We start from the raw sequence: 13,210 nt of genomic DNA, 5'->3' as shown, positions 1-13,210 counted from the left end.
AAATCTGAACTTTCTATAATTTCTAGTGATATGGCAGGTTAAGTATCTTGTGTTCTTTCACTGATTACTGTGGCTGAATGGAAACAAAGTAATATATGTCAGAATTGTGTTCAGTCCTTGTTTATGTGTATGGTCATTAAGTACAGTTGAATTGAGGGGATTTTGTAGTCATGTACAAAGGCTATGCAGAAAGTATCCTGCAGTGAGCTGTTAACAAAACAAGCAATAAGAAAAAAGTATTGTATACAAGAAATACCTACATCCCTAAGCTAGTTCTCAACGTAGTCACTGTCGGAAGTGAGGCTCTTGTCATATCAGTGAATAAGTTTTTGCATGCTTGTGTCAAAGAAATCTGCCACCTGTGAGCTCAACCATATTTGACACATTCCATCAACTTCTCATTAGTGTTGAAGTGATGTGATCGCAACCAGTTCTTCAGGTAGGTAAAAAGATGGTAGTCGCTTGGAGTGAGATCAGGGCTGTAAGGAGGTTGGTCAGACAACTCCCAGTTGAAATGCGACTGCAGTTCTCAAGTGCGAGCCGCTGTATACGGACATGCGTTGTCATGGAGGATCACTGTAAAGGATGTCAGCATTCCGTGCCTTTTCTTCTGAATCGCCAGATTTATGCAGATTTTTTAGTGTTTCACAATACACTTCTGATGTTACGGTGGTCCTGTGTTGCTTGGATTCCACCATCACCACTCTTCCTGTCCCAGAAAACAGTTGTCATCAGCTTTCTGGCAGGCAGACAGTGTTTGTTTAAACTTTTTTGTCTTTTTTGGTGAATGTTTGTGCATTCACAGCTTTGACAGCTTATTGATTGATTGATTGATTGATTGATTGAAACCCAGGTTTCAATCACCTGTTACTCATAGGATATGATTTAGAAATTCAGTGCCATCTTTGTGGGTTTGCTGTAAAGAAGTCAAAGCTAAAGCCATTCTCTGTGTTTTGTGCACACCCATAAGCATTTTTGAAACCCATCTTATATAAACTTGTGATAGCCTGGACCAACTGTGATAATCTCGTAGAGGACAGTGCATGAAATTTGTGGAAATTCACATGAAAGTTCTGAAATTGTGAAGTTCTGCCTTTCACAAATTTTGTGGTCAACACTTTTACAAGATCATCACTCACTACAGATGGCCAACCACTTCACTCTCCACCATGAACATTTGTTCTCCCTGCCCATCTTAAAACATTCTGCTCCATTGTCTTACAGTTCCTTCACTCATTACATTTTGGCTTTAAACTGCTGTGCATAATTCACAATGAATTTCCATAGCACTCATGCTTTTGGCATGAAGAAAATGGATAACAGCACAAATTTCACAGCTGGCAAGATTATCAATCACAGGACACATCATAACTCTGTAGAGACAAGAACAAACACTAGGTGATGGTTTACAAGGCTATGAGTCATGTGACGCTACCTCACATGAGTGACCTGTCCCATGCTCCTTCATTAATTACCTAAAATAAGCTGAGGTTACTTTCCAAATGGCCCATGTATATGTCAGGTGGTTCTGTTTTGTGCTGCTGTCATATAAGTATTTCTTACTGCTTGATGACTGCTCTGTTATCACATGCCAGGCCTGATATCATTTATATATAACTCCCTGGAACTGTGTCCTTGATAAATCAACAATTGCTTAGCCACATGGGATATTTGCAGCATTTTATGGAGCCTGATTTTCCATTACCATGTTGCCACCATTGGTCTCTCCTGAGCCACAAGAATTCAGGTCACACCTACTATACTGTTTCTCTAAGATCCATTTTAATATTATCATCCCATTTACATCGTAATGGTCTCTTTCCTTCAAGTTTTCACACCAACACCCTATATGATGCCACTTATTCTATGTACCCTGCCCATCTTATCGTCCTTAACTTGATCGTTCTAATAATATGTGGTGAGCAGTACAAGTTGTGAAGTTCTTTGTTATGCATTTTTTCCAACTTATTATATCTGATATAGTTTATTCAATCCAAAAAAGAATTTACTCTGAATTTCTAAAGCCTTTTGATCAATCTCATTTGGAAGGTCATGCAATTTAAGTTCACCAAAGCAAAAACTTTTAGACAGTTATTATCTATGATGTAACTGCTTTCTGAGAAGCACAGTGTTTTAATGTTTATGGTATCAAAGATATGGAACTTTTGTTAAGTTAATTTGTTAGGAAAATAACAATTTGATGACCAAGAACGTATTATTTTTTTTATAATTTGCTTAGTGCGAGGTGGAGTCCAACTGGGTCCACTCGGCACAACGGCCACTAATTGGCCTATTGTAGCCTGCTCCGGGTGATTACGATGATGGAGAATTTGGTGGAATGAAGATTGGCAGGGGAAACCGAAGTACTCGGAGAAAACCCGCCCCAGGGCCACTTTGTCCACCACAAATCCCACTTGACCAGACCCAGGATCGAACCCTGGTGGTAAGCCAGCGACTAACCACTTCAGGTATGGCACGGCCTTGACCAAAAGGATGTTTCTATTTGATGACAACAATCAGTGAGTCATTTTTAAATGTATGTGTAATATTGATTGGATGAGATTACTAGCATATACATCTAAAACGGTTTTGTTAATGGGCTCAGAAATGAAGGTTATGTTGAATCTGTTGTAGACTGTTGAATATGCTGAAAGCTTATGAATACAGTAAATTTCTTGTTACATGGCATGTGTAGGGAATGGGGTACGACAGATATATGAATCAGTGGGTTATGTGAGAATAATTCATATAGAAACGCAATAAAAAGTCAAAGCAATGTGTTTTTGCTATGTTTTTGGATGGGAGCTTTCCTGGGCAACAAGTGGATTGATGGGTGAGAGAGTTCACATGATCACTGATTCAACTAGCTCATTATTATTTATTATTATTATTATTATTATTAGAGGGGCTGGGTTTCCCCATGCACTTAGACCAGTTATTGGTCCATTGTGCGTCCCCCTTTAATTTGTACTATCGCCATACCCTACCGGTACTGGTGTGTGCTGTCAGCCCCGTTCAGCCAACGAGGTCGGCCGTTGGTACCTGATATTTCCCCCATCTACCAGAGGCACTGGAAACTACTTGGGCGGGAAATTGTTGCCTAATTTTGCTCAGAGGTCTCCTAGAGACATGAGGATCTTTTACGTGCTGTAAATCTACAACACAGGACCCATGGCTTAAAGTCCCTCCTGGAGGACTTATTCCCTGAATTTTTCCGCCCTTAAAAATTCCACGATCCGCGTAACTTGAGTCATGAGGTGGGAACGTTACCCCTAGACTGTGGAGGCTGCTTCAACTAGCTCATACTGTAATGACATCTCCATGAGCGGGACACCAGGCTGCACACTTTATTTTGTGTGGGAGAAATGCTTTGTGGCATGTGAACATATTGTCCCATGCCTTGAATCCAGAAGGGTTACTTCCATGGAAACGCAATAACGGTGGGCCATTGCATAGGAATAGCCCAAACAACAAGCAAACATCCCTGGAGATGAAAGGACAACAGAGGATTCTTTTTTGACCTGTTCTTTGCTTGTGGGTGTGGAAATGCATTATTCCCACTGTTTCAAACAGTTTGTTGCCACAGATATCCCTACCCAACAGTCTGTTGGTATTCAGTTTGTCACTGTGGGAACTCAGCAATTTCCACGTATTTGTTGTTGCTAAAGTGTGCGTTCCCATTGCAGTTGTTGCTCAGTGATGGACGTCATATAGCACGTCACAATATATATCTGCAGTGCAACCTTGATTTTGATGTAATTGAATAAAAGCGGTAAATTTTTCTCTCAAATGTTTGCGGGTTACATGAGAATTCTGAATGCTTGAATATTGGTTAATTGCAAGTTTACTATATATCCGAAAATCATTTGTTGTATTTTTGTGCATGGCAGTGGACAGTAGATTGCAATCCTTCTTTTTGTATCATTCCTAATCTATTTCCATTTTTACAGGGCTACAACACTCTTGTTGGAGAAAGAGGTGCACAGTTGTCTGGTGGACAGAAACAGAGAATTGCCATTGCTCGTGCTTTGGTACGAAAACCAGTTATTTTGCTTCTTGATGAAGCTACATCAGCGCTTGATACAGCGAGTGAGTCAAAAGTCAAAGTGGCTTTAGACAGGGTGAGAAATTTTTACATGTTTTTATGTAAATATTGGTCTTAATGTGGATGAATTTTTAATGGTGATCAAGCCAGATGAAGAAAAAGAACCAGTTCTATAATTTTTACTTTTCGTTTACTATTCTTAGTGGTAGTGTGTACATCACAGATTTAACAAGAAGACATTTTAGAGTAAATGTTAGCCCTCCTGTATCATATTCTGGAGGTTCCATACAGGGTCAACCCTAGACAATGATAGATTATGTGCCCCTGCCCCCCAGTTAAAAGATCCCAGTTTTCCAAATCTTCACCACAGTTAATACCACACCATTTCCAAAACACTGAGATGGAAATTGTAACTGGGAATTATTCTTAAAACGCGAGTCAGAGGAACAGCACTTGTGAGCTCATAGTTGAATTGAAAATACCTAGGAGCAGTGACCTCATTTGCATGAATAAAGAAATGGGGAAAAAAGGAGCTCACAAAAGGTACATACCTTTTATATGGGATATACAGCATTTTGGAGTTATGACTTCTGTCCCATATTTCTGGTATATAATGTTTTAGTGTAGCTTATGGCAGTTGTCATGCTTGTAACATAAGGATACAGGAAATCCTAAATCCAGATTAGTATGAATAATAATATTCAGGAAATGTACCTTGTTAGCATAGTTGGTTGAGGCACTATGTTACAAGCCAGAAAATTATGGGTTCAATTCCCGATGAGGTTATTGGACTCTTAAGTTGACTTAATCCTTCCAACCGCACTATGGACTTGGGGTCAACTCAGCCCCTAACAGAAATGAGTACCAGGAATCTTCGTGGGGGTAAAAGGTGGTCGTCACATAAGGCTGACAGCCTCACCGTTATATGTAAGCTGATTGTCTAGAAAATGCGGGAGCCTCAACGTCTCACAATCCTGCGGGCCTCCATGGCCTTTTACAGGGATAACTTTACCTTTTCTTTTTAGCTTATTAACAAAATGTCTGTAAATGGCAGAATCTTCAGTGGAATGGAAATGTATTTATCTCAGTATCATGGCACATAGCATAGGATCAGTGTGTCAACAGTGTAACAATTTACATGCAACAACATACACATCTGACAGTGGTCCTTTTGAGACCAAAACATGTCGTGTAGTAGAGGAAGAAGGACATGAAATTGGAGTGGTTAAACCAGGAACCAAACAGAAAGCTGTCTCAGTTTTTTGTTGCAACTTTATACTCAGCTGAGATTGTTGCAAGTCTAGAGATCCTCTCTTGGGACATGTATGCCCTCAAGTAATTTTGATTCTTTTTAATTTTGAAGATAAAGTCTACTTTTTGTTCCCTCATGAATATCCACTTTGCAAATTCAATTCAATTCAATTCAATTCAATTCAATAGATTGGATATATCTTCTGGGAGAAAAGAATAACAGGCTCAGTATCAAGATATACAGCCATCTGTTTGGCATCCTCAAGGGCAGTTGCAAACTCATTCTCTAGTTATAGTTCTTCGTCTATTGCCTCAGTTGATATGTTCATTATTTTTGCTGTAACATTTTGCTTCGAATCAGTGGTAACAATATGAACAAAAGAGCAACAAAAATTTACCTGTATTGTTCATGCATCAATTGTCTGTGCTGGCATATCCACTAGTTCATAAGGCCCCAGCAGACTTAATGTTGCATTGTCTACAGCAGGCATGTCCAACTTCAAACAGGTTGTGATCGACTTTTTAATGTCAAAACTGCCAGTGATCTACCACCCCCTCCTATCGTCGTACCTCGCTTTGAGCAAAAATACTGGTAAAAATAACATGACACATGATGTACATGTTGTAAAAGCAACATACATTGAAAGTGGAGAAAAATAGGAATGACTAATACGTATTTTTCCTTGAAATCTGAATATAATCATATTATATTACAAGTGAATTTACGTGATTTTCACGTATAATTTCCTTATAGGCCTATGAGATTGACCAAAAATCGTCCCGTGATCAACACGTTGGACATTCCTGGTCTACAGTATTAGTTCCATTGCCACGAAATTTATGCCTGGTCACCAGCACTGTAATAGCAAGAAACTTAAATCTGTGTAGTGAAGATTCCTATTTAGCCTACTTTCCTTATTTTTAAAACATAAGTGTAGGCTTATGAAATGACCTTGTTGTCTCTCTGTCTGTATGCATATTCCCCATAACAACTTTTGAATGCTTGAACCAGTCATTATGAAACTTGGTGTGTATATCATGGCTTTTGAGCCTATCTCATTGCATTATTCGTAAATCCCTCATGACAGTAATACCAGCATTACAGCCTCTCAAATTTCTGCGGCAGAACATTAATGTTGTTTGAACACCTGCACCGATCTTCATAAAACTTTGTATGTACATCATGCCACATAAAGCCATCTCAATGGTGTACTTCACAAATCCCTTTCTTCAGTATTACTAACTTTGCAACCTTTCAAATTGTTGTGGTAATAACCTTAATATTATGTGAATGCCTGAACTGATCATCATGAAACTTTGTAGGTATATCATGCCACCTGAGGCCATCTCAGCAGCGCACTTAAATCCATCTCATCAATAGTATCAACACTACAACCTCTCAGATTTGATTATCAAATTCTAAATTTTAAGTGAAAGGAATGGAGGTGGTTAGTTCTTTCTAGAACTTCTTGTAATTTAACAAATTACTGCTTCAGGAATGAAGCAGCTCTTAGTTTCATAATTTTAGTACAATTTTCTCTCATGCTGTTAGTCTTTAATAAATGTCATTATAAACATGTTTACCTCAATTCAAATAAATCTGCTGCATCGAGTGTGAGCCATATGGATGTTTTTTTCTTTGGCCTTCTGTGAGAAGAGTGCTTTTACGGCATGCTCGTTCATAGTTAATTTATTATAGAAATTAGTGTAGCTCCTTGCATCTCTGTTCACACAGGCAAGCAGATATCGGACAACAGTTATTATTGCCCACCGCCTGTCAACAATCATGACAGCAGACAAGATTGTGGTCATTTCAAATGGGAAAGTTGTAGAGCAAGGGACACACAAGGAACTGCTATCTCTGAAAGGACACTACCATGCACTGGTCAGTGCCCAGCAACTAAATATAGTTGATGACATGGAAAACGAGAATGAAGAGTCTGAAGGTCAGTCATATAAAACGTATAATATGAAGTGTAAAAGGCATTGTATTTTTCCTTGGGGAGAAATATTGTACTTAAACTCTGGTGACTGTATTGCTCTCCTGCCCAAGTAACCCATTTGTTTTTTCTTCTGTGTGGGGTTTTTCCATTTTCATAGCTTCCATGTTTCCATACTCCTGTTATCAATCATTCAGTCTCCTTATCTATTTGTATAATTCTTTGTAACTACTTAGCATGTTTCTGATTTCATCCTTGCATACTTTCATTTGATATCTGGTGAATTCTTTTTACTATTTATGTTATCCCATTCTTTCTATATATCCATACCACAACAGAAATTTATTTTCTCTCCTGCAAAATATCTTATTTTACTTCTTTCATTTTTTATTTCTTTCTTTTTTAGTGCTTCATGTTGCACCTGATATAAACTTAACTTTATTTCTGGGCTTTAATGGCCTGCATTCTGCTTCATAAGTTAATACACCTTTGATATTGTACAGTATTTGTTGGTCTTTGTTTTGATATCCCCATTTCTCTCATTTATTATTTGACATTACATAACTTTAGCCCTTGATATAACATAATAGAAGAGTATAACTAACAAACTTTCATCCTGTAGTTGTTTGTCATCACTACATTGAGTTGGTAGCTGAGGTGCTGGGATGTAATGTAATAATTTTGCTAGTCCTGCACAGACTTTTTTCTTTTTGGAGATTTATAATGTCTGATGTGTACTGTGCAGGCAGGGTGCACAGTCTTTGCCAGGTGTTGATTCCTGGGAGAGGAAATTCTGCTGGATCTGACTTCAGCATTCATAAAGATGAGAGGCCAGCAGTGATTGAAGATAATGAAGAAGAACCTTCTCCACCTGTCTCTATGATAAGGATTCTAAAGAAGAACATGCCCGAATGGCCGCAGTTGCTCATGGGAAGTCTTGCATCTATCATCGTGAGCTCTGCTACACCCATTTTTGTTATTCTTTTTGGAGATATTTTAAGGGTAAGTAATCGAAATTAAGACAGTACTCATTTCTTAATTGCATATAATCTGTAGACCTTTGCAATCAGATGGAGATGTCACCTTCACATTCTGACTATACGTTTAGGGACTGCTGATCTCTCTTCATTTGTTCTACTTACTTTACCTTAACAAATTTTTAGTGCTCTCTGAGATCTCATACATGTTATGTTTATAGGTGATGTCCAGTCCGGTTGACCAAGAAGTACGTGCTGAAACAGATCGATATAGCTTGTATTTTTTTATAGCTGGTGTTTCTGTTGGTTTTGCTACCTTTCTGCAAGTAAGTCAGCAAAATGTCATTGTTATGAAAGATATCTGAGTTTGTAATCAGGCACGTCACATCGACATACTGTACTGTTACCAGTTTCAGTCAGACAGAATTGAGTATAATGGTGAACCAGTCAGTACTGAGTGCTCTGTAACAGTATTCCACTTCAGGAAAGTAGTTTACAGGGTTCATTCTGTTGCAGTATAACATTATATTATTACAGTATCACGTAGTGTGCTTATCTAAGTCTGTTGGTGTAGCAGTGACACTGTATTCAGGATATATTTGTTTGAAACCTCTCCCAGGACACTGGCCATGCTGCCTGAGATTATCTGTGGCTTTCCTCAGGCCAACCAAGGAAATGCCAAAATGGTTCCTCCAGTTCCTTCCAAAGTCCTTTAAAATTCATTATTCACCAATAATTTACTCTTCAGCATTAATCTGAGGTACTGGCATCATAAAATAAACCACAAAAAAATGCTTATTATTAGTCTTTTTCCCTTTATACTTAAATCCATAGAATACCCTCCCCTCTCCAATTTTAATGCTGAATAAAATTATTATTATTATTATTGTTGTTGTTGTTGTTGTTGTTGTTGTTGTTGTTGTTGTTGTTATGCAGTGTAAATTTTCTGGCTCTTTGCTAACTGCAGTGGTATAGCAAAATTGTAATTTGCACTTCTGCACTTGCCATATCAGGCTACTTCAGCTGTAAACACGATCATAAGCATTAAAAAACAAAGCACTGAGAAAAGTATATTAACCCAAAAGTGGTGAAGTAACAAACACTGGAACTCATATGTAATCACATACCTGGTAATAGGAAACTTAGTGATTTATTCTGGTCTTCCAGTTGAGCCAAGAATGTTATGTGAGCTGGACATGTATATAAGATGTGGCAAATTGTGTGTGTATGGAATCTTCATAAATGGAACTGCTTGGAAAGCTCTTCATGAAGCCAGAGAAGGAAGTTGTGTGATATTATTAAAATGAATCTTAGAGAAATAAGTTATGATGATGTAAACTGGAGTTAAATTGCTCAGGATCATACATAATTACAGGCCTTGGTTTTAGAACTGTTGAATTTTCAGTTCCCCTGTTAGAGGCTTGATTTCCATGTTTATATTTTGTTTCATATTAATAACTTTGTTCATTATTTTAGAATTATGCATATGGAATAGCAGGTGAGAAACTGACAATGCGACTCCGTGAGGAGCTGTTTGAGTCGATGGTCCGTCAGGAGGTTGCATGGTTTGATAAGAAGTCTAACCTCTCAGGTTCACTCTGTGCTCGTCTCTCAGGGGATGCCTCAAGTGTGCAAGGTGTGAGTAAATATGCATTTAATAACTTACCACATATGTCACAGGATACTGCTTGAATATAAGTGTTGAGTATTTCTTCCCATTTTCACTTCCTCCAAAAGCTTGGTAATCTGGCTAGGAAGGTCTTATGGCTTTCAGGACTCAGCTGGTCCAAATGGATTTCATGTAAGAATTGACACATCTTCATTATAAACATTGTGTGTGATTCATTGGTATATATAAACATCATGAATCTTTAAAAATTACGTAGTATGGGGTGGAGCAGAGGAAATGCATGTTTTTCACATAAGAATAACTATGTTGATTCTCAAGATATAAAATTTTTAATTACACAAAAAAGAAGATATCTTAATGCATTTTTAACTTACATTATGTACAGAAAATAATGTCAGTCAGATGACATCCTTCTTGCTGGACACACATTTGAGCCTCTCCTCAAAAGTCTGCATCGCATTCTCCAACATGTCATCCGGCACAGCTGCGATTCCTTGACGAATGGAAACTTAAGCTCTTGGCTCATTTGTGGTCTGTTCGTGTACACTCTTGCCTTGAGGTATCCCACAAAAAAAGTCACAAACCGATAGATCAGGGGAGTGCGGAGCCAAGAAACATCACTGAAACGGGCAATCACATGTTAGGGAACATGCATCAAACAACTTCCATCGATGCTCTCGCTGTGTGAGCTGTGGCACTATCCTGTTGGAACCACATATGTCTCATGTTTACCCAACGCCTTAGGAGTTCTGGACACAGGAAGTTGTTTAACATGTCAGTGTAGCGCACCGAAGTCACTTAACTGCAGTGCAGTAACTGCCCCTGTGCTCCCCTCTTCTATCAGTTTGTGACTTTTTTGTGGGGATACCTCAAGGCAAGAGTGTACACGAACAGACCACGAACGATGCTGTAACTTTCCATTCGTCAAGCTGTGCCAGAAGACATGTTGGAGAATGTGATGCAGACTTTTGAGGAGAGGCTCCAAATGTGTGTCCAGCAAGAAGGACGTCATCTCACTGACATTATTTTCTGTACGTAATGTAAGTTTAAAATGCATTAAAATACCTTCTTTGTGTAATTAAAAAGGTTTTATCTTGAAAATTAACAAGTTATTCTTATGCGAAAAACATGCGTTTCCTCTGCTCCACTCTGTATATAATTATGAAAGCATTTTTTTATGTTGAACTAGTGTTATAGAAGAGTACTGTCTTCTTGGTTGTGACGCCATGTAGTCTGGTAGAAATTATCGATAGTTAGGAAGAACGTGCCACCTCCATATTCAGGGTTGAAGAGGAGGAGGGAAGCAGTGCAATCCTCCAAAATATTACTTAACTTACACTATACTACATGGTATCACATGCCAGAAGATAGTATACCCTACATACTCACTGAACCTCACATAATGCAGAAATTTTCCACATCCTACTGTTGCAGCCTATTGTCCCTTTATCCATCATAAGACATGTCATGTAAGTTTTGGGTTTAGGTTTGGTCTGTCTGAAGCTGGTGAGATTATTTGGAGTGTGAAATACAGTATGATGTTTGGTTGATGTGTCAGTTGATATCTGTATTTCTGTGGGAATCCAGTTCCTGGAGCTCCATACTGACAGAATTGAAGGACAGCGTCGCAGGATTATTACAACAGAAAAGTCACTGGGCAGGCTGCTCTTGCATGTAAATCAGAATGTCCCATACAACAGTGCTGATCATGCTTATCTGTTAATTTTAATATGCTATTTCTTTTCTTATCTTTTTTTTTTCCTGTTTACAGGCCACAGGTCAGCGTGTGGGGATAGTGTTGCAGTCCATAATGACAGTTGGGTGGGGAATAGGTCTCGCCATTTACTTTGATTGGCGTCTTGGCCTAGTTACAATATTTTTCACTCCTGTCATTTTGTTGGCACAGTATTTTTTCTTGAGAATTTCCAGAGGTGAAATTTTCAGCAATCAACAAGCACTGGAGAAGTTCACTGAGGTTAGTAATGTATTAGATGCAGTCAAATGAAAGTGGTGCCACACCACATGCAGTAGTATGAGAACTGGTGTAGGTATTACACCTTTAACTCATAATGGAAAAGTAAGAGTTTCCTGTGTTAGCCAATATTGCTCTCGAAGCAAGGAGAGGCTCACGCAGCTTATTGCTGAGAAGGTTGTTGGTGGTCATGCGTCAAGTATTCAGGTATAAGCGGTATTCCTATTATAACCGATGCTAGTGTGTCTCCTTTTTTAGATTAAATTCAAAAGCACCAAGATGCCTAACATATATTAAATGCTGTCTAGCATTCTTGGAAATTCACAGACAAAATGCAGGAACATTAAATTCAATAAATATCTTTCACCAAAATATCAGAGGCTTGAGAAGCAAAAGTGATGAATTACTACACTCTTTTGAAATAGACAACATATACCCTCACATATTATGTTTAAGCGACCATCACATGGTTGAACAGGAATTGCTGCACCTCTCAGTGAATAGTTACCTGTTAGGCACAAACTTTTGCTGAAAGTGCCTACAGAGGGGAGGAGTGTGTATTTTGTTAAGACAGATATATGTTTTACTGAAATTGATATTTCTCATCACTATAAGGAGCAAGACTTTGAAATCTGTGCAACACTGCTAGTAACTGAAACATCTCACCTAATTGTATTAAGCCTGTACAGAGCCCCTTCAGGAGAGGTTAATGAATTTCTAACGAGACTAGATGCAACTTTAAAATATCTGTACAATCTAAAGTCTGAGTTTATAATCTGTGGAGACATAAACATAAACTACTTAAATGAAAGCAGTCAGAAAAAACAAGTAAACTCTTTACTAAGGACATAAAATCTGTCACACACAGTGAATTTTGCAACAAAAGTTCAAAATTCCTCAAGTACAGCCATTGATAATATTTTTTATAGATAATGCCAGGTTAAGCTCTTCTTGTACATCTCGTACAGTCAACGGCCTCTCTGACCATGGTGCTCAATTTCTTACAGTAAATAATATTGCAGAAGTAAATTCAACACCCTTGTAACAGACAACCAGGAAAATGAAATGTGGGAAGCTGTTTTCAAAAATAAGGATACAAATTATAAGGGTAACTCTTTTTTATATATTTTTCTAAATATCTTTGAAGCCAGTTTTCCTATGCAGAATAAAAATGTAAGTAGAATAAAAAACCACTGGATTACACAAAGATTAAAAATATCTTGTAAACATAAAAGGCGTCTGTATGTAGATAGCAGGAGCAGTATTTAAAAAATTTTTAAAAAAATTTAAATTGAAGATTTTAAAAATACCAACATTCAAAATCAAATTGATGTATGTAAATTAACAAAGATTTTATACATATCTGACAAATATCAGCAAGGGGATTCTGATATA

General features: G+C 37.9%; 1 protein-coding gene across 7 annotated transcripts in view; it reads left to right on the top strand.

Moving 5' to 3' along the window:
- Positions 1 to 13,210, top strand: part of LOC111870386 (ATP-dependent translocase ABCB1) — a 59,348-nt gene that overhangs the window by 31,090 nt on the left and 15,048 nt on the right. For all 7 annotated transcript variants that reach the window (XM_023862635.2, XM_033753824.1, XM_033753820.1 and 4 more), the window contains 6 exons: positions 3,951 to 4,121; positions 7,032 to 7,242; positions 7,982 to 8,238; positions 8,435 to 8,539; positions 9,690 to 9,851; positions 11,615 to 11,818. In XM_023862635.2, the coding sequence (XP_023718403.1) occupies positions 3,951 to 4,121; positions 7,032 to 7,242; positions 7,982 to 8,238; positions 8,435 to 8,539; positions 9,690 to 9,851; positions 11,615 to 11,818 (1,110 nt within the window). The remainder of the gene's footprint in view (positions 1 to 3,950; positions 4,122 to 7,031; positions 7,243 to 7,981; positions 8,239 to 8,434; positions 8,540 to 9,689; positions 9,852 to 11,614; positions 11,819 to 13,210) is intronic.

The sequence above is a fragment of the Cryptotermes secundus genome, unplaced genomic scaffold (genome assembly GCF_002891405.2).
Source record: "Cryptotermes secundus unplaced genomic scaffold, Csec_1.0 scaffold1005, whole genome shotgun sequence".
Taxonomy (NCBI): Eukaryota; Metazoa; Arthropoda; class Insecta; order Blattodea; family Kalotermitidae; genus Cryptotermes; species Cryptotermes secundus.
Note: the sequence above shows the minus strand (reverse complement) of the source record. Positions and strands in the feature narration are given on the sequence as shown.